The 27,903-nt window shown below is 40.4% G+C and overlaps 1 protein-coding gene across 3 annotated transcripts in view; it reads left to right on the plus strand.

The window, feature by feature from the left end:
* Positions 1–27,673, plus strand: part of TNFAIP8 (TNF alpha induced protein 8) — a 121,496-nt gene extending 93,823 nt beyond the window's left edge. For all 3 annotated transcript variants that reach the window (XM_061188073.1, XM_061188075.1, XM_061188072.1), the window contains exon 2: positions 26,658–27,673. In XM_061188073.1, the coding sequence (XP_061044056.1) occupies positions 26,658–27,223 (566 nt within the window). In that variant the 3' untranslated portion in view covers positions 27,224–27,673. The remainder of the gene's footprint in view (positions 1–26,657) is intronic.
* The last annotated feature ends 230 nt before the right edge of the window (positions 27,674–27,903 follow it).

Consider the following 27,903-nt stretch of genomic DNA (forward strand, 5'->3'; position numbering starts at 1 on the left):
GTATCCTTGATGCCAGCTCACCTGGCCCAGGTATGTGTTTTCATGTGGCCCCCTCTGCTGGGCTGAGGAGCTGGGGACCAGAGGTGTCCCCGGAAGTACAGGCTGTTCTGCTCACCATGGACAGTCCTGTTTCCCAGGTGCAGCCTCTCCCCCTCAATCACTGCTGCCTTCCCTGGGATACTCATAGCAGCAAATGTTGGCTGAGTTAGTACTTCCTCTGCGGGGCCTGGAGAAGCAGATTGTGTGTATAGAGGGCCCTGCCCTGAAAGAACTCCTGGTTCAGGCCATCACACACAGGACGTGTGCATTCATAGGACAAAATACATGATGGGGAGCTTAGGTTGGGTACAGGTCAGACGATGAGGCAGCAGAGCCTTTGAGAATCTAGAGGAGAGGGTGTTCACCAGACATTGTCGGGGGCAGCAGTGCCTTCACAGAGGGGTTAGCTGGGACTTCAGCAGGGCCCTTTAGGGAAGAGCAGAGAGGAGTGAAGGAAGGAGGTTTACAGCAGCAAGGAGTGGAGGGCTCATGGGCAGCGTTGGTGGGCTGTATTGCAGCGGTACATGGCGCCAGCCTAGAAGCCAAGCTGCCCAGAGGGACGTTATGGGTAGCAGACAAGGCACTGGGAATCAGGAGACCAGCTGTACTCCTGACTTTGCCCTTGGTTGTCTGTGCAACCTTCAGTCACTGGTTAGTCTCTCAGAACTTCAGTTTCCTCATTAGAAAAATGAAGGCATTGACATTAGACTAAAGCATGCCTGAGATACCATTTAGGAGGCAAACACAATTATTGTAAAGAACTGGGGGGTTTTGAGCTGGAATAGGGTAGGTGCAAAGTAGTGTTGTAGGAATACTAAGCTGACAAGAACCCTGGGTTGGTCTGGAGGATCAGCTGAGCCCTGGTAAAGGACCCTGGGCAGAAAAGTATGTGACTCTCCACTGAGAAGAGGAGAATTGATTTCCCTTATGTGATCTCTGAGGGTAAGATTGAAGAGAGAGGTGGGGGCTGGTCTGCGGAGTTAGTCTCTGAGAATACCCACTTTTACAAGGGAAAGAGGTAGATGCATCCAGTAAAGGAAACAGAAATGGAGACACTCAAGAGGTAGGAGGAAACCAAGGAGAGAGCAGGGCTTTAGAAGCCAGGAGGACAAGAGCCCCATGGAGGCAGTGGTCAGCCATGTCTAAGGAGAGGGGCTGTAGAAAATTGCTTTGCTGTCTTCTCCTTGGGCCTTAGCAAAAGCTTTGAGCCTGTGTTTGAAGAGCTCATCTGCTAAGAATACCTCATGAGTGTTCCATCAATATTTAGTGGACACCCTAGGAAATGAGGGAAGGCATGGGGGGCCCAGGGGATGACTGCCCCAGCTCCGAGCAAGCACCCAGGCTCCTGAGGAAGGGAGACTTTGATCATCCTAGGACCTTCCAAGTCCTAGTTGCCAGTAGCTTCCTTCCTGATCTCCACCGCCATCACCTCTGACCTCTCCCTGTGGCATTGCACAAAATCAGCCCTGGTGCTTAAGGGTAAGAAGTGAATATAGGTAGGAAATTTAATCCAGCTCTTCATACTGGGAAAAAGTTTTGGCCAGTCTGAGAATTAAGGAATTTTTCTCTCTTCCCTTTCACCTTCACTTCCTCTCTGCCCCATTTTTTTTTTTTTTCCCCGTATGACAGGAATGCATGTTCTGGAAAACCACTGGTGGTTCTGCCAGGGGTACCCTAGATTTGACATATACTCTGAAGCTCTGAGGGTTTTAGTCTTATACATGTTAAATAGGATTTGAGCCACACTAGTAAGTTGAGCCATTCTGAGGAATTTTTTTTTTTTTTCAAAATTAATTAATTTATTTATTTATGGCTGTGTTGGGTCTTCGTTTCTGTGCGAGGGCTTTCTCCAGTTGCGGCAAGTGGGGGCCACTCTTCATAGCGGTGCGCGGGCCTCTCACCGCCGCGGCCTCTCTTGTTGCGGAGCACAGGCTCCAGACGCGCAGGCTCAGCAATTGTGGCTCACGGGCCTAGTCGCTCTGTGGCATGTGGGATCTTCCCAGACCAGGGCTCGAACCCGTGTCCCCTGCATTGGCAGGCAGATTCTCAACCACTGCGCCACCAGGGAAGCCCTCTGAGGAATTTTTAATCTCTCCTGAGGTGAGCACCAATGAGATAATGCTTGTATCAGTGATTAGAGAGCTTCACCCAGGAGGTGCTGGATAAATAAGGAGACTTATAATCACAAAGACAGAACCCACCCGTGGCCTACATACAATATTTACCTGGTTAAGAAGTACTCATTTCCCATTCTGTAAAAAGCAAACAAGGATGGGCTTGCTCCAAGGAATGTTTTTCTTCTGTAAAGTTATCTGGTAACAGTAAAGTCTTAGTGCACTGACTGTTCTCCTTATTGTAAAGCACTTACAAAACCATTTTCACCTTTGAGGGTTAAAATTAGAATTAAGTCAGTTATGAAACAGCTAGAATGAAAATGCACCTGTCTCCAATACCACAAGTCTAAACGCTGGACTCAGGTTCTTCAGAGAAAGGAGATAATTAAAGGAGTCTCTCCAGAGTTTCCAAGGAGGTAGAATTCAGGGGCCAGTAGCGCCAACAAAAGGGAAGGAGAAGAACTACTGGGAAACAAGAATAGTGAAGGAAGTCAAGGGAGTGGCCATTTGGCAGGTTTTGACATTTCAAGGGAACAATGAGGAAGAAATAGTGAGTGGGAGGGAGGGGGAGTGGCAGGCAGTGGCAGGCACAGGGTGGGACCCAGACTTGACGCGGAGCCTCCTAGGAGAGAGGGGAAGGGAGGTGTAAGGAAATAACTTTGAAATGGAAAAAAAAAAAAAGATAATTTATGCAACACTAGAGAGGCAAGAGACTGCCGTGACTGAGGTGAGAAGTTGTGGCAGTTTGTTTATTTTGTTTGCTTGTGCAGTTAACAGGAGGTATGAAGGACTGCTGGTCTCCAAAGTAAGATGCAGCTTGGAGCCCATGAACATAGTGGCGTCTGGAGGACACACAAGCACTCCAGTTCTTCTCAGGCAGGATTAATGCAGGGGCCCATAAACAAGGACGTGACATTGAGGAATGCTGCTGCTTTTCCAACGGCTAAATCGGGGCTGGTCAGAAGCAAGGGCTGTGTTGTGTTGGCTTGGATTCCTAGTGACTTTCTACTGGGTTATAAAAATGATTTCCTCAAAAAGCTTGCCAAAGGCAGATGATGAATTAGAAAAGCAGTAATGCCAGCCCGGCGGAGTCCTCTCAAAGCAGTCAGCTGTACCGTACCATCCTTTGGATGGAAGGCCAGTGGGACTTTTAGTGCATGGCTGTGGGAGGAGGAGAGAGCCGTTCCCCCAATGAAGCTGCGCCTAATTTCTGCGGGGTTCACTCATTAGCAAGTCTCGCTTGCTAAGTGAGCAAGCTCACTGAAGAATCTCAGGCGGAGGGTTTTTATGGGCAGAGCTGGTGTCCATTATTTGGCTCACACGATCATTGCTCTGACTTGATGATCAAGGGGATAACCCTGGAAGTGCAGGAGCGGTTACTTGTCGTTCTTGTCGTCGCCGTCCATCCCAGCATGCTTTGGGGCTGCCCCTCTGCCAGCGCTGGGGGCGGGGGGAGGGGAGGTGTTCCTTGTGCTTCTCAGCAGTGGAACTTCAGCTGGCTTGTCTCAGCATGTGTAAGAGTTAATCAGGTAAATTATAACTGAAGGCTGAGGTAGCCCTCAGGGCTGCTAGGGAAAGGGTCATTCTTACAATCCTTAATTGTATTCCTCTGTTTCTCAAAGATGGGTTTTTAATGTAACATTATGGTGTTTGACCAGTGGATAAAGACCCTCCTGATCTGTATTTCAGTCCCTCGTATTCTTGTTTCTTTAAAATTCTCAGGTGACCCTTCCTTTAAAATATTAGATTAAAAGTAAACACAAAAAGGAATAAATTGATTCTGTTGTTGTTGCTTAGTTCCTTGAGATCGTCTGCATCTTGGGGCATTTTTGTAAATGAAGATGTGGAGTGTCAATTGGACTATTTAATCCAGAGGGGGGAGTGAGAGAACTGTTATATTTGGTAGTAATACTGGAATATCACAGAAACTACCAGAAAATAGTCTCTTAGAGTAACATTGTATGTTCCGTTCTTTCTGTTTTGTTTTCATGGCACCATCTATCCTTATTCTGTGAAATAGTCAAACCTGTTTTCATTGTATATCTTTTAAAGCTTCAGTTAGCCAGATGTTTTTTAATGTTTGAGGCTGTTTTTTATTCCATGAATGACTCAATTGACTGAATGTAAGCAGCTACTAAACTTGGCAGTTTGTCGCCATCATCGTGCCCCTGGACAGGAAGTGTTCAGTATAGATATGACTAACCAGTTTCCAGGCTTAAAAATAAAGTGGGGGATTTCTGGACAGAATAGATCTTTGTCACTCAGTTCAACATGGCTGATAAGTGTGAAGCTCTCAGCAGCCACTTGGCTTTCTCACTTTTACCAGGCCGTCACTTCACCTGACATTTTCTGTTATACAGATTGAAACTTTATGGTGTTGGTGGGTTTTTTTTTTTAAATGAAATAAGAGGATATTTGAATAGACGTGAGAATCAGCTCGAGTCAGTATTCTCTCCTTGTTGCCTCCTTTATTTTTAGCTCCTTTTAAATCATCACCCTCCTGAGGTAGGTAATGGGGAAATAATCTTCACCTGCCTATGTAGCAGCTTAAACTGAAGGCGTCAAGGACGTGCCCAGACAACTGTATACTCAAGACTTGTCTTCTTGAATCTAAGGCCTACTTGAAGCAGCAATTTTTTTCCCCCAAAGTTACTTCCAATCATTCTAGTGATTCTTCGATTTCTTTTGTCAGATAGCCCCTTAGCAACTTAGGAAGAATCTATACTATTTTGACAGATACCAAAAGGTTTTTCAGCACCTCCCTTCCCACAGTTATTGTTTCAGGACTTCAAAGATAACTTCATATTTTATTTTGTCTTGCTGTCTCCCTAAATAACATAACTTTCCCTCTCTTAATACAGTTTGTTCTCTCCTTTCTTTCTTATTCTAAACAGCATTTTTTTTCTTTTTTTTTTTGTTTTGGTCTTAGGGATTTAAGAAGTCTTAACACCATGTTCTGTGGAAATGCTGAATTAGAGACAACATTTATTAGATGAGAGTCTCTAACAACCACAACAACAAAGTGTTTCTCTTAACTCTTTGCAGGTGTTTGAGCTTCTCTTTGTTTTTCAAATAAGAAACTTGCCAGGGAATGATGATTTAAAATACAAAATGCATGCAAAATAGTTTTAGTTTGGGTTAGGGTGAGGTCAGTAATTGTTCTTTGGGACAACTCAGCTTTATCTGCCAAATTTAGAAACAAATCATAAATTTATAAAGAATGGGATTCTAGTTACCATACTTGAGCAGAATGTGGCTGTGACTCTGAAATGATGTTTCTTCTCCTGTGCTCCTCCTTACGGTCTTCTCTGTTTTCGAGATCGAGGCAGGACAGAGTAGAATAGTCCCTGCTATGCCTTGGATTAGAACTTGATAAAAATCAAGTCTTTTAAAAATATAGGACTCCTGTGCTCCAAATAACCTATACCTGTCCTAGTCAGATGTTTTCAGGGGGAAAAGGGCAACTGTGTATACAAGCCAAACTTTCACTGAATAAAGTGATTCCCTGATCTGAAATGTTATTCTTCTCTACCTTTGTCGTGAAGACTACTTCTCTACCTTTGTCATGAAGACTACTTCTCTACCTTTGTCGCCTTGCTGTGGCAAGACTCTTCTAGTTTTTATGATGTTGGGCACAGTGTAGGGAAACGGAAAATGCTTGATAACCAATGAAGTGTGAGGGTAGACATATGGTCCAGAGGGTAAAATATTTTGCAGAATTTAAACCTCTGCTATTTTCATGAGATTGATGGATCATCCAGACATTGATGATGAGTCATCATCTGGCCTTGCTGTCTGGGTTTTAGGTACAGGAGGGGACTGTGCTCGGTAGGTGGTTATACCATCCATGGTGCCAGCTGTCAGCTGAAACCAAGATGGACATTCAGAATATATTGTGCATATGAGGGGCATTTAAGAGAAGGCCTATTAGGACTTTCTTTGTGCTGGTTCCTTTGAGGCCTTCGGGGTGATAATCAGTCTCTTACCTAGTGTTTTGAATCACAGTGGTCATGCCTAGGCTCAGCACAGACCCATGGGTGGGCTTTAACCAGACCAGATCTGTCTAGGCTGTTGGAGTCTGTAACAGGCTAACTTATTACTCTGTTGAAAAGTTGATGGGAACTGGAGAGTTGTCTTTCAAATTTGGGTCAGCTGGGCTTCATTATCAGAGCACTTCTGGCACATCTTGTGGGGCAACAGAAAAGGGAGAGTTTTAGGCAACTCTCGTGTTTGAAATGCCTCTTTTTTTTCTGACTAGTTTTTTGTAGTTGTTGTTGCCACAGAAGCATCTCTCCGTTTCAGCTCATTGGAATTGTACGTCTGTGGAGTTCTTGCGTTCCAGCCATTGTAGCTTATCACTAGTTAAATCTAGTTTAAAATAAAAAGCAATTTTAGGAGAAAGATTAGAGAAGAAAAAGATGTTACTTGATTGAGGGACAGAGAAACAGTGGGCAGATCCAAATGAAAAACTCTTTGGGTCTGGGTAAAGCCTTCTAAGAACTAAAATCTCAGCTTTCACTTATTTATACCTAGAAGATAAGAAATGGACTTAATCAGAATTTGACAGCAAATGAAAGGCCTCAACCCTCTTTAACCATGCACATACATGCTCAGAAGTTCTATAAAATAATGGATGATAAAGGCAAACCGCTGATCAAAATGATATGAATTGTGCCTGAAAAGAAAATCTTGCCTCTAAGACCAGGAGGGCTCCCAAAGTGGCCACCGCTTTGCCTTGAGCCCAAAGACAAAGGAATAACTGTTACTAAGACCTCTACTGACCCAACACCAGCCTCCAACTAGTGTTCCAGGCATTTTTTCAGCTATCCCTCATGATGAAAAAAATACTGTATTAAAATATTTCAGATTCTTTTTCCTCCATCAGAATGCAGTGAACTGTAAGTCAGCTCAAGAAAAGATGACCCAACCTCTGACCCCTTGATACTTTATTAGGAGCCATTAAAACTTTGGAGACCTGGGAGATTATTGAGGCCTACATTTGGAACCTAGAATCTTAATCCAAGAATTCTAAAACATTCTCCTTTTTTATTTTGGCCTGTATCTAAGGTTGCTCTATTTTGTGATAATACCAATTTAATGGAAGAAAAATACTCATAGATGCTAGACCCTTGCTATTCAAGAATTAAATTTCTTTTGCGGTTAGCTAGAGTCTCTAAACATTCATTTAAACATGGTTTCTAAGTTTCAGTGGGGGCAGTATGGCATATGGTTTTATTTTATTCTGTAGTATGTAGTGGAAAAAGATTTCATTTTGATTTGTCAACAGGGAAAATATGGCAGAATTCATTTTGGATATTTCCTATAGATCGTGCCCTGCATTGGAAAGTGGGTGGAGTTCTGGCATTTGTGTATTTGTATGTTTCAGGGAAATAAAGGTACAGAGAAGCACTTGTCCATTGCCTAAATAAAGACTGACTGTACAGCTGACAGCTTAAAAATACTATATGAGATGACATTTCATGTCCAACAGTAGCATCTGTTTCCTTCATTCTAAGATCAACAAATGGCATTAAAAATGGATGCTGAAAATGTAAGAGGAAAAGCCATTGTTTTTGGCAAATTTGTTAACTCCCCTCACCATCCTTTTCAAAGCAGGAGTAGACTGAATGACACGAATTGAAAATTAACAGGAGATTAGTTCAAGGGGGAAACTGTTCAGTTAGGGTAGATTTAATTTTCAGATTTAGAAACTGACTCAAATCATACATTCTAAAGACTTGATTCATCTTTTTCCTAAGCATGTAATCTTTACAATTTACATTGTCTCACCTTAGAGATAAATTCAACATTATTCTTCTAAGATATCTTCTATTTTTGCAGGAATGAGGGTATTAGAAATCATATGAAAAAGAAAATTTCAAAAAAAGTAGATTGTCTTTGTCCATAGAAACAATGCTTTAATTGGAGGTTCTGTTATTTATCAATATAAAATAACCACTAGATATGATCAGGAATATTTCCCAAGAACAAAGATATGATCATAAAACTTGCTAATTATTTGACTCAGAAAATTTTATTTCTAGCCTTATAAATGAGTATCATGTGCATGATGTGTACTGATCTTATAAGGCCTCCAATCTTTTAGAAGATTAATCTGGATACCATAAAAGTACAAATTGAGCATCATAAATTGTCTCCTAATATATATATTTTTTTAATGTTAGGTTAGTAGACACTGCTTTTATTTGCCTGTGGAAATCTTTGTCCTGTGTCTCTTTACCAAGTTGAGCCAGGTAGTGTGAACCGATTCTTCCTGGGCATGTGTGACACCCGGAGTCATCACAGAAGGTGCTCAGCCCCTGTGTCCACCCCAGAAACAAAGCCTAGACACCTAACCCCCTTCCCAGCCTGCTAGGCACACTTCCTTCCCTTTAAAACAAAACCTGACCTAAATAGGATAGCTCTTACTTAGCACACCAATAGTAATTGTATTCAGTGCTTTATAAAATCCTCAAATTTAAGAAAGAGCAAAGGTATGCAGTTATTTATCCCTGTGTCTTTCACCACACTGGACACTTTATCTATTAGGACATGTTTTAGTTCATTTAGAAACTGGTTTGCAATTTTTGAAAGTCACTTCAAAACTCTCCTCGCTGGGGATGTCAAGACAGGCATATGCCAGGAATCTGACCAGGTGTAAGTTAATGCCAGTAGCTTTCACCAGAGAAGATTATGTAGTATGGAAGACCTGTCTCTGTCCTTGAGGGGCTTTCAGTCTGGAGAAGATGTCAGACATGTGCACGAGGAAGTACATGCAAGGGGGATGCCACATCCGGGTTAGAGAGGTTCAGGAAGGGCTATCTGTGGCCGAGACATCTGAGGCACAACTGTTGAGATGAATGCATTGGCAGGAAGCTTTGGACAGGATTTCCCAAAATGTGGTGCATGTACCGTTGGTGGCGGTATGTTAAATGATTTTAGGAGGCCCCAGGCACAGAGTTAGATCATCTTCAGTAACTTTACAAGACGATTAGTCCCTTTCAGCTCCCTTGGAATCCTTTGCATCATTCCCAGAGAATGCCTGTCTGGGGCTGTGTGACCTTTGCCACCTTATTCACACTGACTCACCCCTTTGGTGCCACGCAGGTAGACATGGGGCTCATGGCCTTTGGCAGACAGCGATATCTGGGTAGAAATGAACAGTATGGGGGGTTTTTTCCTCATTGAAATAATTTTTATGATTTAACAAATTTTTAATGATTTTTATGATTATGGTATATTTAGGGGAGGAGTACCAGTTTCCATTCACATTGTGTATATGGTTCCTTTTATAAATAAATTTTTTTTAAATAACAAGTAACCAGAGGGAAATAAAATACAAATAGTAGGTAGAAAACAAAGGCAAGTATTTGCAGCAACACAGATGGACTTTATGCTAAGTGAAATAAGTCAGACAGAGAAAGACAAATACTGTATGTTATCAGTTATATGTGGAATCTAAAAAATACAATAAACTAGTGAATATGACAAAAAAGAAGGAGACTCACGGATATAGAGAACAAACTAGTGGTTACTAGTGGGGCGGGGGAGTGGGAGGTACGAACTGTTGGCTTAAGGATGTATTGTCCAGCATGGGGAATATAGCCAAAATTTTGTAATAACTGTACATGGAAAGCAGCCTTTTAAAATTGTATAAATTTTTTTATAAAAAACAAAGCGAAGGCAAGTTGTGACAGTGGCGCTCAAAGGATGAGGGTTTAGGGTGTTGCTCAGGTACATACAGGATGGCTTTTTCAGTGAAGAGAGAGATTTCAGCAAATATGCTGGGGTGGAAAATGCAAGGCATTTGGAGGGAAAGGTGAGTCTAGAAGGTGGTGGAAGCCTAGAGATGTGTTGACAAGTCAGAACTAGGAAGTCTTCTTGCTCAGCTTGATTGCCAGCTAGGGGAACAGAGGGCTGCGAGCCCTTTGGAATCACTGCTGGAGTCACACCCAGGTCTGAAAAGTGATTCAGAAGGATCTGAGTCCCTGAGCCTTTAAAGCAGGGGTGGCTAACTCACACGTCTTGGCTCATTTCCTGGCCCCTGTGGGCATGTGGCCAGGTGGTAAACTGGACAGGACTTGTTTCTTACCCCCTGGCACCCCCTGCCCCCAAATGTTACCAGAAGGTCAGATTTTTCTTGAGAAATGGGAAATGTGCATTTTTAGGTCAATACTCCCAACTTTTACATGGTTTTTACTAATTAGAAAAACAAAATTAAAACAGGATGAGGGCCCATTTTGGGGTTGGTGAAAGTGTTCTGGAATTAGATAGTGATGATTGTTGCCCATTGTGAATATAATAAAAATCACTGAGTTTTACCCTTTTCAGATGGTTACAATGGTGATTTTTATGTGATATGAATTTTATCTCGGTTTTAAAAAGAAAAAAAAATTATGGGGGCCCAACCAAAATGTGTTGCCAGCCCAAAGTTTGTAAGCTCTGTTTTAAATGGAGGAATTACTCTTTGCTACTTTTGATAATCCCAAACCACCTTTCCCCAGGGAAGCCAGCCACCAGGAGTTAATGGGGGTCGCATTGCAACCCTGCATTAACCTCTGGGCCTCTTTTTTCCGCCTGTGGTCTCCATGGCTTCTTCCATCTCTAAAAGTAGGACTGGTGACAGAAATGGGGAGAGGTGGGATGGTGGCCTTAATTCTGGAGCACTGAGTGAGTGGGTGGAAAGACAAAACTACAGAAAGGTGGGCGCTGCCAAAGTGTTTCAGAGAAGTGATTTATTTTGTTGTTATTTGGCAACTGGTGGTAAAATTGATTGGTTACGTTATTTGCCAAAGCTTATTTTACCCAAATATCTACCATTAGGGAAGTAATCCATCTCTAAGACAGCAAGTTAATGTACTTAGGGAAACGATTTTTAGTTCTTAAAAGAGATTGACTATAATGACCTTTTTTAGTTATTTTCTTTAACCGAAAAATGAGTTTAGTATACCAAGTATGACTCAACATGAAAGAATTATGATTATTTTAACAAAACTATTTGGCTTTATTATTTTTAATTCTAAATATAATTTTAAGTTAGCCAATTTCAATAAGGAAAAAATAGAAGACTTAAGATTTTTATATTGTAACCCTAACTTAATTTTCAACTTTTTCTTTAACAAACTAGCAAAGAAAGGTAGAGTTTATGCCTTTTTAAATTTCCAGTTTCTTATGAATTTATCCTTAAAAAATGCCTTTTTTAATCTTAAAAAAGCAACATCTCTCTGAAAAACAGAATTATCTTATCTCTGCAGTGTGGGTTATTCAGTAATTTTTACCAGTTTCAAGTGTTATCAGAAGATGATTTTTTTTTTTTTTTTGGATGCCTGTCTTAAGTTACGAGTGGACTCATTTACAATAAACTTTTTTGAAAGGATTATATTGCAATATTCGTTTCTTAGGTAAATTTGAGATATGCTGCCTAATTAAAGTATTTGAGATATGCTACCTAATTAAAATAATTCATTTATAGTTTCTTATGTCTTATAAAAAACCAGTACTCTTTTCCCACTCCTCCCCTGGCTTCCTGTTACCCCAGAACAACCTGGGAATTTTTTTGACCCAGCAGATACATTTTAAAGATTAATTGAGCATTTATTGTGGCAAGGAATAAATAATAAATTATAACCAATCACAAAGATTTTACTTTCAGGGAAAATGGAAGCAAATAATTATGATATAAAGCAGTTTGCAAAAAGAGTGAGAGATAGGATAGAACGTTTCTGACAGGGTTAGTCAATAAAGGCTTCAAGGAAGATATATTTGGGAAGGATCATTGAGGAATGGATAGGATTTCACCCAAGATGGCTCCCCCTTGCTTCCTTCAAATTTCTGCTCGAATGTCACCTTTCCAGAAAGGCCTTCCCTGACTAAAATAGCAGGGATAAAATAGCATAGTCTCCCCCTCACCCCCACTGTCTCCTCACTCCCCCCCCCAAAAAAACCCACACACACTCCCTTTACTTTTTTCTAGCCCCTGCCACTATTTGACCTGTTTATACACATTTGTTTATTTGTGTCTTAGGTTTCCCTCTACTAGAATCTGTGCTTCTTGAGAGCAGGCATTTTGGTGCTCAGTAAAAAATGTGTTAAGTGAATGAATGAGTGACTGACTGGGAGAAGGCTTTTCTGCTAAAAGTCTGTTTACTGTGTAGCGCTCCAAACTGGTATGGAATATCCAAGTTCAACTTCTCCTAGGATATTTAGAAATTTGGCAAATTCACCACCTCTCTGAGACTCAGCAAACACATTCTGTAGAAATTAGGGGGAGATTTTGATGCCTGTAACTAAATAACAAGTGTTATGAAAACAAATTATTATTATTCTTAACCTTCCTACCTTTTTCCCCAGCAGACCTTCCGTAGACACTCACTGACCATACATAATTTAGGTTTAAATTATTTCTAAAATCCATGGGACTTGCACATGTCCTTCAGTTTCTGACATACAGGTACACTGCGGGGCAGAATTCTAATTCCAAAGAGCCAATAGGAGTTCCGTAGGTTGGCTCTGAAATGTAGTCCCATTTATTTCTGTAAGGAGGACTCATCCACACAAATGGCTGCCGAGCCTGGGAGCTGAATGTAACTGTGTGGTGATGGCCAGGGAGGACCTGTGGTAAACCGGGTAGGGTGTTCTCCTTCTAAAGGCGGCAGCCACAACTTACCTCAAGACCACGGTTGCCGTGTGGGAATGTGGGCCCGTTTTGGTCAGGTCTTACGATTATTCAAAAAAAAAAAAAATCAAAAACACAGATTTTGAGGTTAAATTTTTCAATTTTTTAAAACGTGGACCACTCACTCTAAGAAGAATACAACACTGTACAGGCCAAACAACGGGGTGTCCAGGTTACAACCTCTACAAGGCATCCTGATCTAAATAAAACAATGGAGGATACCTGAGCATTAGGAACAGGGAAAAAAGGTTAGAAAGAGGGGTAGAAACCACTTTACAGAGAACCTAAGTGCCACACTGGAGGTAGCCAGCGGTAAGCACACTGGGTTTTCTTCTTTCAAGGTTATATCCTGGAGTTTTAGAGCTTCAGTGTATCTTGATACTTGGAATGAGATAGTTCACTTTAAGGCCCAGCAAATCGCATCTTACCATTTGCTTACCTTTAATGGGATCTGGCCTCTTAGGGCTTGACATGGCTATAAAATGCTGGACTGGCTTAACCTTTTCATACAGTTATTGCGGAAAGGTTTTGTCAAGAATGTGGGGAGGCTATGCCAGGATGCATATTTGACAGATGCCCAAGCTGAGGCCAAGAAGTCACTGCTCCTAAAATACTCAAACAGATGGCTTTGGGATATTTTCATGAAAGATTCCAGAACATTTGCTGTAGGGATTGAGTTAGCTAAATATGGTCACTTCGCCAAACAAAAGTGGCTGGTCATTCTGTATGTTCTGGCAAAGGACAGGGGAGAAAAGCAGCAGACAAAAAAAAGAAAAGTAAATGCATATTGTCCATGGAGTATAAGTAAATTTATTTGTTAAGCTCTAGATATATGAAATTGAATTGATTTCCTGACACATCTTCATGAATTGCTGGAAAAGATAGTGATAGGTTCCATGGAAGCAGATTAGAGCAGTGGGGTTTGTTTCACTCCATGGTAGCTGGAGGGCAGGTGTTACGCACTTTGAAGAACAGAGAGATGAATAGAGTGGTACCTTAGCTGTCAAGGATTATAATCAAGTAAGATAAGGTAGGAATTTAATTCTCCCACGAGGCAGAAGATACATTAGAAGAGGGAACACTTTATTCTTTTCTTTGGATTTGGGAGATTACTTCGCCGCTGGATTTGGAAAACCTTCTTGGAAGAGGTGGTGTTTAAACTGAGCCTTAAAGGATGAGCAGGACTGTTTCAGGAGTGGAGCAGGGTGGACACATAATTTTTATTTTCTTTCTTTTTTTTTCTCTTCTCTGATGTGTAAGACCCATCCTCCTTATTTTTTGGTTCAAGGAGTTGCTTTATCTTGGGGACCAGATAAGCTCTAAAAAGTGGGATTAGGCAGCTGGCTCAGCAACATCACAGCATTTGATAGAAAATTCATAAATAGCAAACATTCTCTTAATTTCACTTTTCTTACAGATCAGCCACGCACCATAGTTGGCTGCCGTGTACCTCGGCTCTGCCCCTCACTCAGTGCCCTTGGACAAGTCCCTTGACTGATGAGCCTCAGTTCTCTCACCTGCTCCCTCAGGGTTAAATAATAATAAGAGGACAAAACCAGAACAAACCCTTTCATAAACACATGGAAGTGTTATAGTGCAAATATTTTGCATACTACGGAGTGCCATGCAAATGTCAGCTGTAATTTGGCCGTCTGGTTGTCTTTGTTATAGGGCCAGGAGACCAGGAAGGGTGTGTTGACCATCGATGCCAGTTTTAGGGGCTGGTTCGATAACTAAACTGCACTCCAGTGTGTTGGCTTTTAAAGTCTGTTACTGGTTTTCGAAGCCCGGCGTGAATATAAATATTCATCAGGAGCCAGGGCCTCTGGCAGGATGGGAGAACTTAGGGAGTGGAAAAGTGTAGAAAATCATGGAGCTTGTTTAGAGGATTTTCCTCCACAATCTGGTGGAAGCTTGAATTATATCAGCAGTGGAAAGGCTTCATGTCCTCAAGAAAATATGTAAATAAACCCAGCTTAATTGAAAAGTCTTCAAGAAAAACATATGGTATCCTAATCCAATGTAATAAATAAGGAAGGGTTCATTTAATTTAAAAAGAAAAAGAATAGTTCACTAAAGTCAGTTTGGTATAAACACTTGTAGGATATTTTTATTTAATTTCAAACCCATATGAAGCTTAGTGATAGAGTTATTAGGCCCTGTTCAAATTTTGGTTAAAGTATCATTTATTTATTTATTTATTTTTGGCTGTGTTGGGTCTTCATTTCTGTGCGAGGGCTTTCTCCAGTTGCGGCGAGCGGGGGCCACTCTTCATCGCAGTGCGCGGGCCTTTCACTGTCGCGGCCTCTCTTGTTGTGGGGCACAGGCTCCAGATGCGCAGGCTCAGTAGTTGTGGCTCACGGGCTTAGTTGCTCCGTGGCATGTGGGATCGTCCCAGACCAGGGCTCGAACCCACGTCCCCTGCATTGGCAGGCAGATTCTCAACCACTGCGCCACCAGGGAAGCCCTAAAGTATCATTTAAAGAGACTAACTTTTCTATTCTCTTTGAGGCTTTAATATAATAAGCTCTATTCTGAGAACATTTTCTCTGCATTCTGTGCACAAGCTCACGTCTAGTTTTGGGTGAAAAAAAATTTGAGTGGGGAGTTACATCTGTTCACAGGCTACTTACAGCATGTCTTCATGGCCAATGTATGTCTACTGGAAAATTGTAAAGTACAGCATTGTAGGAGTACACCTCAGAGTAGGGGTCCTCCAACTTTACTCTCCCTCAGAACCATCCATCAGGATGCTTCTTCCAAATGCAGCTTCTAAGACTGCGGTCCTGAGGATTCTGATTCAGTGGGTCTGACAATCTGCATTTCGAAGAAAGCTCCAGGCCCTTCTGATGGCACGTGGGCCTTGCCACAGAGAATGCTGCCCAAGTACCTGCTGTATCTGTCCTCTCCCTGCCAGTGCTTTCTCGCAAACTGAGTACCTTTGTAGTAAGTTTTCCTGGGCCTCGACAACAAGCTATACATAGTTTGTGTTTAAAGTTTCTCTAAAATCCATAGGACCCACATGCATCCTTGGGTTTCTAACATATAGATAGGTACGCTGCTGGGCAGAATTTTTAATCCCTAACTCGCCTGTAGGAATTCTGTAGGTCAGCTCTGGAATGCAGTCACATTTATTTCTATAAGGCAGAATCTTCTTTTTCTTCTAAGACAACCTCCTGGGTCAGTCTCCACTTGTTCAACCTTCTGCAAACCTAGTTTCCCTCCATCACCCCTTCGAGCAAAATTATCGTTCTCTCTCTTTGCTACCGTCGCTTTTAGGATTCTGCCAAGCTGTGTGCTCATCTGCCCCGCACCCCAATGCCACATTAAACTAAGTGTCTGGAGAGAACTGGAGAGAAAGGATCGGTCGTTTATCTCTGAAACCACACCATTATAAACACTCAGAAGTTTTGTTGAATGATTCGTGTCTTCAGGTTAATGTCCTCTCTTCTTTCCTCACTCCTGTTTCACAAGTCATGATCACAAGACTCGATCATCCCATACCAGCCGATCTTCTGCAGTATCTACCTTAAGAATAAGGATGACAACATTAACGACAACAGTAATAATAGTTCACGTTAACTGACGCAAATTTTAAATATCTGGCACTATTCTAAGCACTTTATATGGATTACTCTCATTTAATCTTCCTAACAACCTCAGGTATCCTCATTTGCATATGGGGATACTGAGGCACAGAGAGGTTAGGTAATTAGCCCCCGGGACACGGGCACTCAGTGGCAGAACCAGGCTTCTGACCCAGACGGTGTGCCTCTGGAGCCCACGCTCACAGTCACCACATTACCTGGCTTTGCCTGACTCTCTTTGCACGAGACAATTGTGGATCTGTTCCAGAGGGTTAGCAAGAACTCAAGTCAGTTTGTTAGCCAATAATTTTCACTGACCTTATCCTACAAATTTGTTAATGGGTCGTCTGAGAAGTTAGTTTGGAAAACTTGGGTAGGTAAAGTTAAAATGTTACTTTACTGCACTAATCCTCAAGACCTCTAATATTATTAGTACATTTTTTGCAACTCAAATGGGACCTTTGTATACACCGTTTCCCAAATGTATTTAGCTCGAGGGAATCACCCCACCCACTCTCTACTTAAGACTCTTAACTTCTTGAAGAATTAGGTTTTTGTTGTTTTTAACATAATTCGGAATAAAAGCTGGCTAGTGCTCTTGTGGGGTTCCCAAGAAATTTCTCAGGTCCTAAATATTTGGGTAACCCTGACTTTTGACCCTTTCTTATTTAGTCTTGAGTGTCTTTAGTGCTTGAGTAGTTAAGTAGTCTTTAGTGACCACTTACATTTACCTGCTGGAACAATCACAGATTTGTTGTCATAGTGTAATTACTAATAGTGCCCTTTTCAATGGGATCCCATTTGGATGATAAACTCTGCACAATTGCTCTAATCATAACTTCACCCTCCCCCAGTTAAATAAAGACCTCTGTTTCATACTTGCTACCTTCTCACCACTCACTGAAGGACTCTTATTGCTACCACATGTATGGGAACAAAGGTAATAGCCACGTGCCTCTGGCATCTCACCATTTTATGTCAGAGTCGTGCAAGGAATTATAGAATTCCATAAACTGGAATTACGCAGTTCATAGTCTCTCATCACTCAAAAGTAGCATTTCTTAAGAATTGCAAGCCTTTAAGACTTCTTCACCTTGCTCAGAATCTATCTATTCATATATATGCTTATCTATGCAGAAGAGACAGCAACTCTGAAGGGATACCAAAAGTCTAAAAATAGTTGTTACCTCTGGGCAGCAGTGGTTGGCATCAGTACTGTGTAGTGGTGGCAAAGCTGAGAGAGACTTCTCACTTTAAATATTTACACTCTGGCTTTTGAGTAACGTAAGTATATTATTTTTTTAAATTATATTTTTCAATGTTTTAAAACTATTCTGAGTTTTCCCTGGAAATACAGGCTATTTCAAGCCCAGCTGGGTTGATCTACCTTTTGGAATCCATGTCTTTCCTCCAAGGGAGACCTGGTGTCTTTTTTTTTTCTTTTATTTCACTTCACTTAGTCAAATATTATTAGGTCTTCTCATACTTCAAGAGAGAGCTTTTTTTATGCTTGTGTGTTGTAACATAATTCTTAAGAGAATAGCTTGGAATTGGACATATCTGGGATCAAGCTCCTGTCTTCCACTTACTGACTGTATGGCCTTGAGAGAGCAACTTAATTTCTCTGGGCCTCCGTTACCGGGTCTGTAAATGGGGATAATGACAACCTCCCTCTTGGGATTGTTGTGAAATTTCAATAAGATAATGCATATTCTAGGCAGTTCTGGGGATAATGTAGTATAAGTTCAAAATATGGTGGCTAGCCAGTGGGTTCTCATGACTGTAAACCTCTCACTCTGAGTAGCCACAAAGTTCATTTCTATTCCTGTAACCTCTTTTCTAATATTTACAAGACTGACATTCCGTGGGATCCAACCATACCACTTCTTATAAATATCATCACACTCTCTTCCAATCCTGGTATTAGTGCACCTAGAGGCGGCAGGGATATCTTGTCAGAGTTTATGCCTTCCAGAAAGCAGTCAAGGCGTCACATGATTCCTGGAGCAAATTAACCAAAAATAAAAAAAAAAAAAAGCAGAGATGGAGTCTAATATGACGTTAAAGGTGTTGAAACTTAGGAAATGACATTTTCAATTTCAAAGTCATCACAAAAGTAAGCCACGGGAATCAAAGACACACAGTTGAACCCAAAATCGTGATGAAAAGATTCCAGAATTCAAGCAACAAAAACAGCCCAAGGTCACACGGGGAAAAGCCTTCATTCATAATGTTTTCTTTAGGACATAATTCCTCTTGTCCACAAATTTGGAAAATAGAAGATATAAAGAGAAACGAGTAGAAAGAATACAGTGTGTGTAAATATTGGATTTGAATTCCAGCTTCTCTATCTCAAGTGTATTAAATAAGGGAGCAAAACTCAGTGTGCATTTGTGGTCTGTCGTCATGAGCCCAGCATGCTGCTGGGGGTTTTCTGATTTGTAACTCAGTAACTCTCACTTAAGCCATACCACCTTGAAATGATGCCCTACTTAGCAGATGAGAAAACAGATTCAAAGAAATTAAATTGCACCCAAGTCTACAACCCAGGACTCTCGACCTTGATCTTTTGTTTCCGTCCATGCTGTTCTTACTTGGCAGGAAGCCCTGCCTTTGGTCTCTAGTTCTCTGGGAAGCTTTGGGAAGTCTGGGGGAGAAGCTATGACTTTATGGAGTAATCTTGTTGGCCACCGTGGTTTTCACTTTGGCTTTATATGTGGCCCACTTCCTTTACATTGCTTCCTCTGTTGCACAGCTTTGGATGGATGCTGATACTGTTTGTCTTTTTGTGGGGTGCTTCATTTCTGTTCTCCAGGGGCCAGTTTTCTCTAGACAAAATACACTTGTGTTACGTACCACAGTCCTTGTGGTACTGAATCTATTGCTAACAACAGATTCAACACCTAAGAAAAAGAGAAATTCCCTGATAAAGGAAATTTTAATATATGTTAGTTTCTTTTAATGTCATCATGGAAAGGATCTCTAACTCGTTATTCACTAAACTGTGTGAGGTCTTTGTTTTCACACAACCCTCTGACATTTTGCATTTCTAAGCTCCATGTTACTTCCGGAAGGAGTTGATTCATTTTCACCAAATGTCATTCAGTACCAGAGAACCTCAGAAGGTATTTGAAGTTTAATTTGTTGACTTCTTTAAACAAACCTGTGGAGAAAGCTGTTCAGTGACGGGTATTCTGGGAGATCCTCCTCTGTGCTCCATGTCCATTTATCTTTGCAACCACTCCAAGAGGTGGGGATCATTATTCCCATCTTGTAGATGGGGAAACTGAGTCTCAGTAATATCCCTGAGCAGTATGGCAGTTCATGGAACCATCAGCTACGGAATATTGGACTTTCATAAGTACACTCTTCTTTTCCAGGACCCTGGGGAAATTAGTTGCCACAGGAAATGTGTACTAGTTCTCACTAAAGGGTTATATGTACCGCAGTTTTGTTTTGGTTTGTTTTGTTTTACTTTATATGGTTTTGATGAAAAAATTGTAATATGTGTTAAAGGGTATGTTTTTAAGAAGGTCAACTCATGACTCTCATAAAAATACAAAAGGGACATGCCGAAGATTTTACTTAACTCGTTAACTAATGAGGAACAATAAGCTCTTATAATCGTTTCAAAGGAGAATGCCAAGTGTAACACAGGCAGACAAGAAAATGAGGAAGCAATTGCACCTTCACTAGACAGAATTTATTTGTATCTCTGTGGAAAAGAGCCATTTGCACTACCAGATTTACTTACAGAGTTGTGAAATAGCTACGTGAAGAACAAGGAAAGGAATCTGCAAGGGGGTGCTTTACAATTCCCAGTACTCCATTGAAAACCATCCAGTGATTTTTTTTTCTTTCTTTTTCAGCCCTTTTTAAAGTCACCACCTTCCCTGACATTTGTCTTCTTTAATATGTTGACTTTTTAAGTGAGTATGTACTTTTCTGAAGGTGGTAGGAGACACAGGGTGAATGACTTAGCTTGTCCCTGTGATGAGGCATACCATTGGTTTTCAACCACTTGGGGTCAGGAAAATGCATACACACCCAAATTTGCATTTGCCATCAGGTTAAGGACCTTAGATGTATTGATTTTCTCAAGACTATGTTCTTTTGTGTTAGGGTCTCCATCTGTGACCTGAGGGCGATTGGGGGTTAAGGGTCCTGGCACTTGTCTTTTTCTCTCTGGATAAGATTGCCTCCAGCTTGCTGCCATGGTCATTTCTTCTGGTCCTTCCAGGGTCAGCCCCTCTCATAGTTTGAATCTCTGCTGCTTCTGCTGATATGGCCCTCTCCCCACCCCTCACTCTCTTTTTCTTTCTTTTTTTTTTTTTGGTTTTTTGTTTCTTCTCTATCCTGTTGAATTTCCCACTTTGGAATTTTTGAGTGTGGAGGCTAGTGTCACACATATATCAGCAGTGTGCCAACAATTCCTTGCTTTTCTCCTGGAGCACTACCAAATCCCAATGTAGGGGGCTCAACTCTTAGCTGTTTAACTTCTTGTGACAGTGTTTACTGTTGGTTATGGCCCCTTTCTTATCCCCAAAGCTGTCTTTTTACTAAGCCCCATTTAGATTTGGAGTAATTCAAATGCAAGAGAGCTAAGGTTTTATATATTTGTTTAAAGAACTTTTACTAACAGACCAAAACAGCCAGTCATGCTCTTCAAATTGTTTTCTTTTCCATCCTTCCTACTACTGGGCCCACTGGATCAAATTTTAACTAGGCAAGAATTAACAATGACATATATGTGCATCTGTAGTCACCATTTAAAAGTTCCAAGTATAACAAATTTGATGGGTGAAAAAATTATGTATTTGCTGGTGAGGTTGTAAAGAAAGTGACTTGAGTACTTCACTGTATTAGCATTTTCTTAACTAGGGTAATATTATGGGTAATTCTTGCTAATTTCAGAGAACTATAGTTTTTCATTAATTAATGTCATGAAAAGGTTTTGGGGTTTTTTCCCCCTTCTAAGCACTTTTTTTCTTTTATACAGGGTCATTATAACTTTGACATCAGTGTTTATCTCCAGATTTATAATTGTTGATGCTAAAAGCAAGATTCCCTAAATATCAGTTTGGCTTACAGCAAACGTTGCTGAAATGGACTGTTTGATTAAGCCAAGAAAGGCGATGTAAAGACGTAGAGGAGGGGCAGTGAGATAAGTAGATGTCAAATAACATTCACACGTATTTCTGAAAACAGTCTTAAATGGTTTTGAGGTAGTGGTAATCCTTTGTATGTTTTTGATATAAGGTATCATTTTTCATTAGTCAACAGCGTACATGTATATGTATTTTTTAAGTTTGATATGTACATATGTTGTTCATATCACTGCCATTTATTTATTTATTTATTATTTATTTATTTTTATGGCTGTATTGGGTCTTCGTTTCTGTGCGAGGGCTTTCTCCAGTTGCGGCAAGCGGGGGCCACTCTTCATCGCGGTGCGCGGGCCTCTCACTATCGCGGCCTCTCCCGTTGCGGAGCACAGGCTCCAGACGCTCAGGCTCAGTAATTGTGGCTCACGGGCCCAGTTGCTCCGTGGCATGTGGATCTTCCCAGACCAGGGCTCGAACCCGTGTCCCCTGCATTGGCAGGCAGATTCTCAACCACTGCACCACCAGGGAAGCCCCCGTACATGTATATTTTTAAACACAAGTGAATCAGTACTTCCAGCACTTTCTTCTTTGAGAACATCTCCTGTTCATACATCTTAGTTGCTTCCTGGGCATACCTTTGGTTACGTGTTTCTCATCATAGATCCAGACAGAGGGAGAGGTGGGCCTGTGTTTAATCTTCCACTGTAGCTCAAGTCAGAACCACTGTACCCTTTTATGCTAAATATTTGTATTACTGTCCTTTGATGTTTTCTCGTACATAATAAATCTTTCCTCTTTATTTTATTTTACATTTGCATTTTTTAAATTAAAGTATAGTTAATTTACAGTGTTGTGTTAGCTTCAAGTGTACAGTACAATGATTCAGTTATATATATATATATATATATATATGTCAGATTATTTTCCATTATAGGTTGTTATAAGACATTGAATGTAGTTCCCTGTGCTATACAGTAGGTCCTTGTTGTTTATCTCTTTTATACATAGTATTGTATATATGTTAATCCCAAACTCCTAATTTATCTCCCCACCCCATCCCTTCTGGTAACCATAAGTTTATTTTCTATGTCTGTGAGTCTATTTCTGTTTTGTAAATAAATTCATTTATATCATTTTTTTTTTTAGATTCCACATATAAGTGATATCTTATGATATTCATCTTTCTCTGTCTCACTTCACTTAGTATGATAATCTCTAGGTCCATCCATGTTGCTGCAAATGGCAGTGTTTCACTATTTTTATGGTGGAGTAATATTCCGTTGTGTACATATATCACATCTTCTCTATCCATTCATCTGTCGATGGACACTTGGATTGCTAAATCTTTCCTCTTTAAAAGAACTGATTTATGACAGTAAGAGAAACCACACTCTGAGGTATACTTCAAAGCAAGAAAACCACATATTTAACCAGGTAAAGCAAATATCTGTTTCTCTAGCTTTTAAAACAAACAAACACCCACATATGTATTTAGAACTCTCATTTTGCAGGTCAGCATGTTTTCACAGAGAAGTATTTAAGTATAGTGAAGAGAGGGGGGCAGTTGACTTCTGCTTCTGTCAGAAGTGCCGTGTACCAGGCACCCTTGTAGGTCCAGGGGACGACACAGTGAATAAGAGTTACAACTTCTGCTCTCAAAGTGCTTAGATTCTATTAAAGGAAGGCAGACAATGAAAATGTAAGCAAATGATGAGGATTTCAGGAACAAGGAAGTGCGATGGTTAGCAAAGAATTTAAGTGAAGCATCATTTTCTAATTTTCATTTTTAAAAACACTGGCTACTACATGGGAAGAGATTGGAAAGGGGCTTGGACTGGGCTGTTGTCCATGGAGATGGAGGGAAGTGGATAGAATTTAGAGAATTGGAGGAAGGTAGGATGGAAAGAACTTGGTAATGGACTGGGTAAGGGAGGGGATGGTATAGTGGACGGCTCCCAGGTCTCTGACTTGAGCACAAGGATGGAAGGGGTGCTATTAATTAAGATAGTGAAGAATGGAGGAGGAGCACTTTGGGGGCAGGGGGGAATCGAGGATTCAGTTTTGGACATGGTATATTTGCGATGCCTGCAGAATAGCCAAGGAAAAGAAAAACCTTGAGTGCATTTGCAAAATGAGTCCGGAAAGGAGGTCAGGGCTGAGTTATAACTGTGGGAGTCATTGGCACATGGGTGATATCTAAAGCCATGGAAGTGGTTGAGATCACACAGGGGTGAGGACTGTGAAGGAGAAAAACTTGATCCAGGACTAGCTGTGAGATACAACAGACATTTAATCAATCTAGTGGAGGATGTGGAACTGACAAACAAGCCTGAGCAGGAATGGCTAAAGGCAGTTAATTTGCAAGAAAAAAATAATCATATTTCATGATCACAGACCACACAGTCCTGGCCAGCAACTCTCAGCCACAGCTCCCAGTTGGCTCTGAAAAAGCCTTCACTAATGCTAGGAGAGAAACCTACTGCATGCATGTCTTCCCTGAGGAGGGGGAGAAAGAGTTTCATCCTCATTTTCAAAGATGACTGTACTGGATATAATCCAAAGGATAAAATGAAAGTATGAAGCTGTTGCTGTATTTCTAGAGCAGGGTTTGAAGTTCCTCTGAAACAAATGTGAAAGCCTCAGAGGTCAACTTCTCTGTCCTGGTTTAGTTTGGGTTCCTAGTAAATGGAGAACGATCTTGCTTAGTTGGCAGCAGCCTTTCTCTTGCGAGAAGTGAAAGTGCTACACCATAGAGTTATTTTGTCTTTATGCTTGCAATAGGAAATTTAGATTTAATAAGAAAACTAGCTTAAAAGACATACGAACTTGCAAGTCCAGCCTTGGAAAAAGGAGCACAGGGGGATCTTTCGAACCCATCTCCCTCTGGTTTCGATTATTTCACAATGTACGGTATTGCCATTTAATAGGCATTGCAGTAAATCCCAGATGGGATGTTTGTAGACTGTGCCACACTCTAATCCATTAAAAACAATAAACTTTCAACTTTATATAAAATAAATTCCTGAAATCCTAGTTGGTTACTGTGTATCTGAGAATTTGGGGGTATCCCTTCCTATATAAATAAGGTTTATTATTTGTAGAGGTCTGTGTCTTAAGTTGAGTCATGGAAGATGGTCCCTGGTCTTAATTTGGTGATATTAATATTAAATAACTACACGTGTGCCATTCGTTTTGACATAAATTCTTTAGTGTGAAGCCATACACTCTTGCAAACCATTGAAGAGTAGGAATAGAAATGGACTGCTGCTTAAATGATGAAAGTATTAAAAAGCTTGGAAACTTTCTTTGTCAAGTTGGCTATTTCTCGTGCTTTTTCACTTTCCTTTTCTTTCTCAAAATCAATTTCAGTTCTTCTGCAGTTTCAGTTCATGATTCACAAGTTTAAATATCAACATTTGTGAGGGCACCACTTCTAGTTCAATCAAGATTTTCCTTCAGGGTGTATGGCCGTGTACAGTTCTGCATGACATCCTGGTCATTAAGAATCACTTGGCGGCTACCTGTACTATATACCACGAGCTACTTTAGCCCAAATTTCAAATCTGACATGGCAGTTCCACATTGAGGGAGTTACTCTCTTATGTACCTTCCCAGCCTGGATTTGGGAGCGGCTACCTTTTTGTTTTCTAATGTTGCTAACCTGTCCAAACTAGAAATAATTTCCTAATTATTTCTAATAATATCATTGATGCCCTGACTCATTCCTACATATCTGTATTTTTAAGCCTTTCATCTTTCAATACTGAATGACTGCTTTCCAACACCCAGGCGCCTAGGAGAAGAGGGAGAAAGCACAGTTGTAGTGAAGCAGCATGCACAGAGTGGGGGAGGATTTTGGAGAAAAACTAAACTTGGTTTGGGGAATGAACATTTATTGAGCATCTTCACTGACTGACTGTAAGTTAAGAGCATCACGTAGGGTCTCATTCATATTTAATATATACAACTCTTATTGTTTGTGTCTTAAATCTGTCTAATTAAATTATGATAATTTAATCAGTGAGTTCAAAAGTGAACTCTAAGCATCTGCTTTTTCAAAGTATGTTGTTCATGTGGCACATTTCACTAGTTCATAGAGTAGGGTTATTTCCTCAAATCATAGAAAAATTTAAAGGGCACAATGGCCATTCATTAGAAATAGCAAGTGACAATAAGCTCTGCAAGGAATATTTCTTTCCAACACTCAACTTTGGAGAGTTGAAATTCAGGGTGGTTAGGATGATCAAACTGGTAAGTGCTGACCAATGTCTTGGGAAATTTGACTTTTTGCAAATTTTGGACTATAAAGCAGGGCTTTCCTTTTGATTAGCTTCCATGAATTTGTCAATTTACTCAATATCATGGCTTTGTCATTTATTCCTCTTACATTTAAATGGGTTTCTTTAAATCATTCTTGGTTACTGTTGCTCAGAGAACAACTGTAGAGTTGATTTTATATTCCTTATGTAATTCTTATAAAATTATAACTAGGGAAAAATTACATAAAAACTTCCTGCCTCTTGAGACATACTGTCTTTATAATCAGAGCCCTTTAACTTCTTTTTTTTTTAATTTTAGCACTTTTAAAATTTTTATTGGAGTATAGTTGATTTACAGTGTTGTATTAGTTCCAGGTGTGCAGCAAAGTGATTCAGTTATACATATACATATATTAATTCTTTTTCAGATTTTTTCCCCCATATTATTACGGAATACTGAGTAGAGTTCCCTGTGCTATACAGTGGGTCCTTGTTGGTTATCTATTTTATATATAGTGGGGTGTATATGTTAATCCCAAGCTCCTGATTTATCCCTCCCCCACCCCCACCCCCAGAGCCCTTAAACTTCTAAACAAAGTATTGGCTACCAAGCAGAAGGGGTAAAACACTTGAATTGCCAAAAAACCTTAAAGATTATGCACAACCACCCATTAATTTCACCAATGAGAACCTAATTCCCCAAAATGTAGGAAAATTATTTTAGTTCTTTTCTGAACAGAAACTAATGTCAGTAGATGGGAGGCAAACCGTAGAGTGGGAAAATGGGAAGGAAAATACTCCTTCCAATGAGATTTTTAATTTGCTTCTCTTGCTGATATTTACTGAATTTTTATCCTCCTCCTCCCCTTTGTTTTTAGTGGCCACAGATGTCTTTAATTCCAAAAACCTGGCCGTTCAGGCACAAAAGAAGATCTTGGGTAAAATGGCGTCCAAATCCATCGCTACCACCTTAATCGATGACACGAGCAGCGAAGTGCTGGATGAGCTCTACAGGGTGACCAAGGAGTACACCCAGAACAAGAAAGAGGCAGAGAAAATCATCAAAAACCTCATCAAAACGGTCATCAAGCTGGCCATTCTTTACAGGAATAATCAGTTTAACCAAGATGAGCTAGCACTCATGGAGAAATTCAAGAAGAAAGTTCATCAACTTGCTATGACCGTGGTCAGTTTCCATCAGGTGGATTTCACCTTTGACCGGAATGTGTTATCCAGGCTGTTAAATGAGTGTAGAGAGATGCTCCACCAGGTCATCCAGCGTCACCTCACCGCCAAGTCACATGGACGGGTTAATAATGTCTTTGATCATTTTTCAGATTGTGATTTCTTGGCTGCCTTGTATAATCCGTTTGGAAATTTTAAACCCCACTTACAAAAACTGTGTGATGGCATCAACAAAATGTTAGACGAAGAGAACATATGAGCATGTGAGTTGAGATTGTGACTGCTCATGATTTATTTGAAGATGGAGCACTGCTGATTTATGAAGGAAAAAAAAATAATGTTTTAAAGATTACACATATTTCAGGAAGACTTTGCCCAATTCAGTTGTCAGACGTTAATGATAATGTTTTATGAGGCTTGTTTTATTTGAAGCAAAGCATATTGCCAAATATTCTGGTAAAAAGCTTCCCAGCGGTTAGCAGATCACGGGAAGATGTATGGTTGCATGATGCAAATATAGAGTTATATAAAGAAAGATACGTGTGGCTCCAAACCTCAAGACATCTTTTTTAGGGCAGTTGTTATGTTCGTGGCACATTGGATATTTCTATCATGTACAGAATTGTGTATTTTGATTCACCTTTATTCCTTACTGTGTATGTGTACCTCTTTTAAAAAGCCAAGAGCTCTCTCTTACTGTCATTTCTCCTTTCGAAACAATTCCATTTTCAAGTTTACCTTTTGTTAAAAATTCTTTTGTTAAAGACTTTGACATTCAAGAATTCCATCTTAATTAAGAATTAAGATTCAAGAATTAAGGCAGTCAAATTGAACCTTCAGAAAAATAGAAAACTGCTTCTCTGAAATCAATATTGTAGAAACCAATTGTATTTGACATTATGAATAATGTCTAACATAAGACTATGCTTCTGGAATCGA

Source organism: Eubalaena glacialis, chromosome 4 (assembly GCF_028564815.1).
Source record: "Eubalaena glacialis isolate mEubGla1 chromosome 4, mEubGla1.1.hap2.+ XY, whole genome shotgun sequence".
NCBI classification, from domain to species: domain Eukaryota; kingdom Metazoa; phylum Chordata; class Mammalia; order Artiodactyla; family Balaenidae; genus Eubalaena; species Eubalaena glacialis.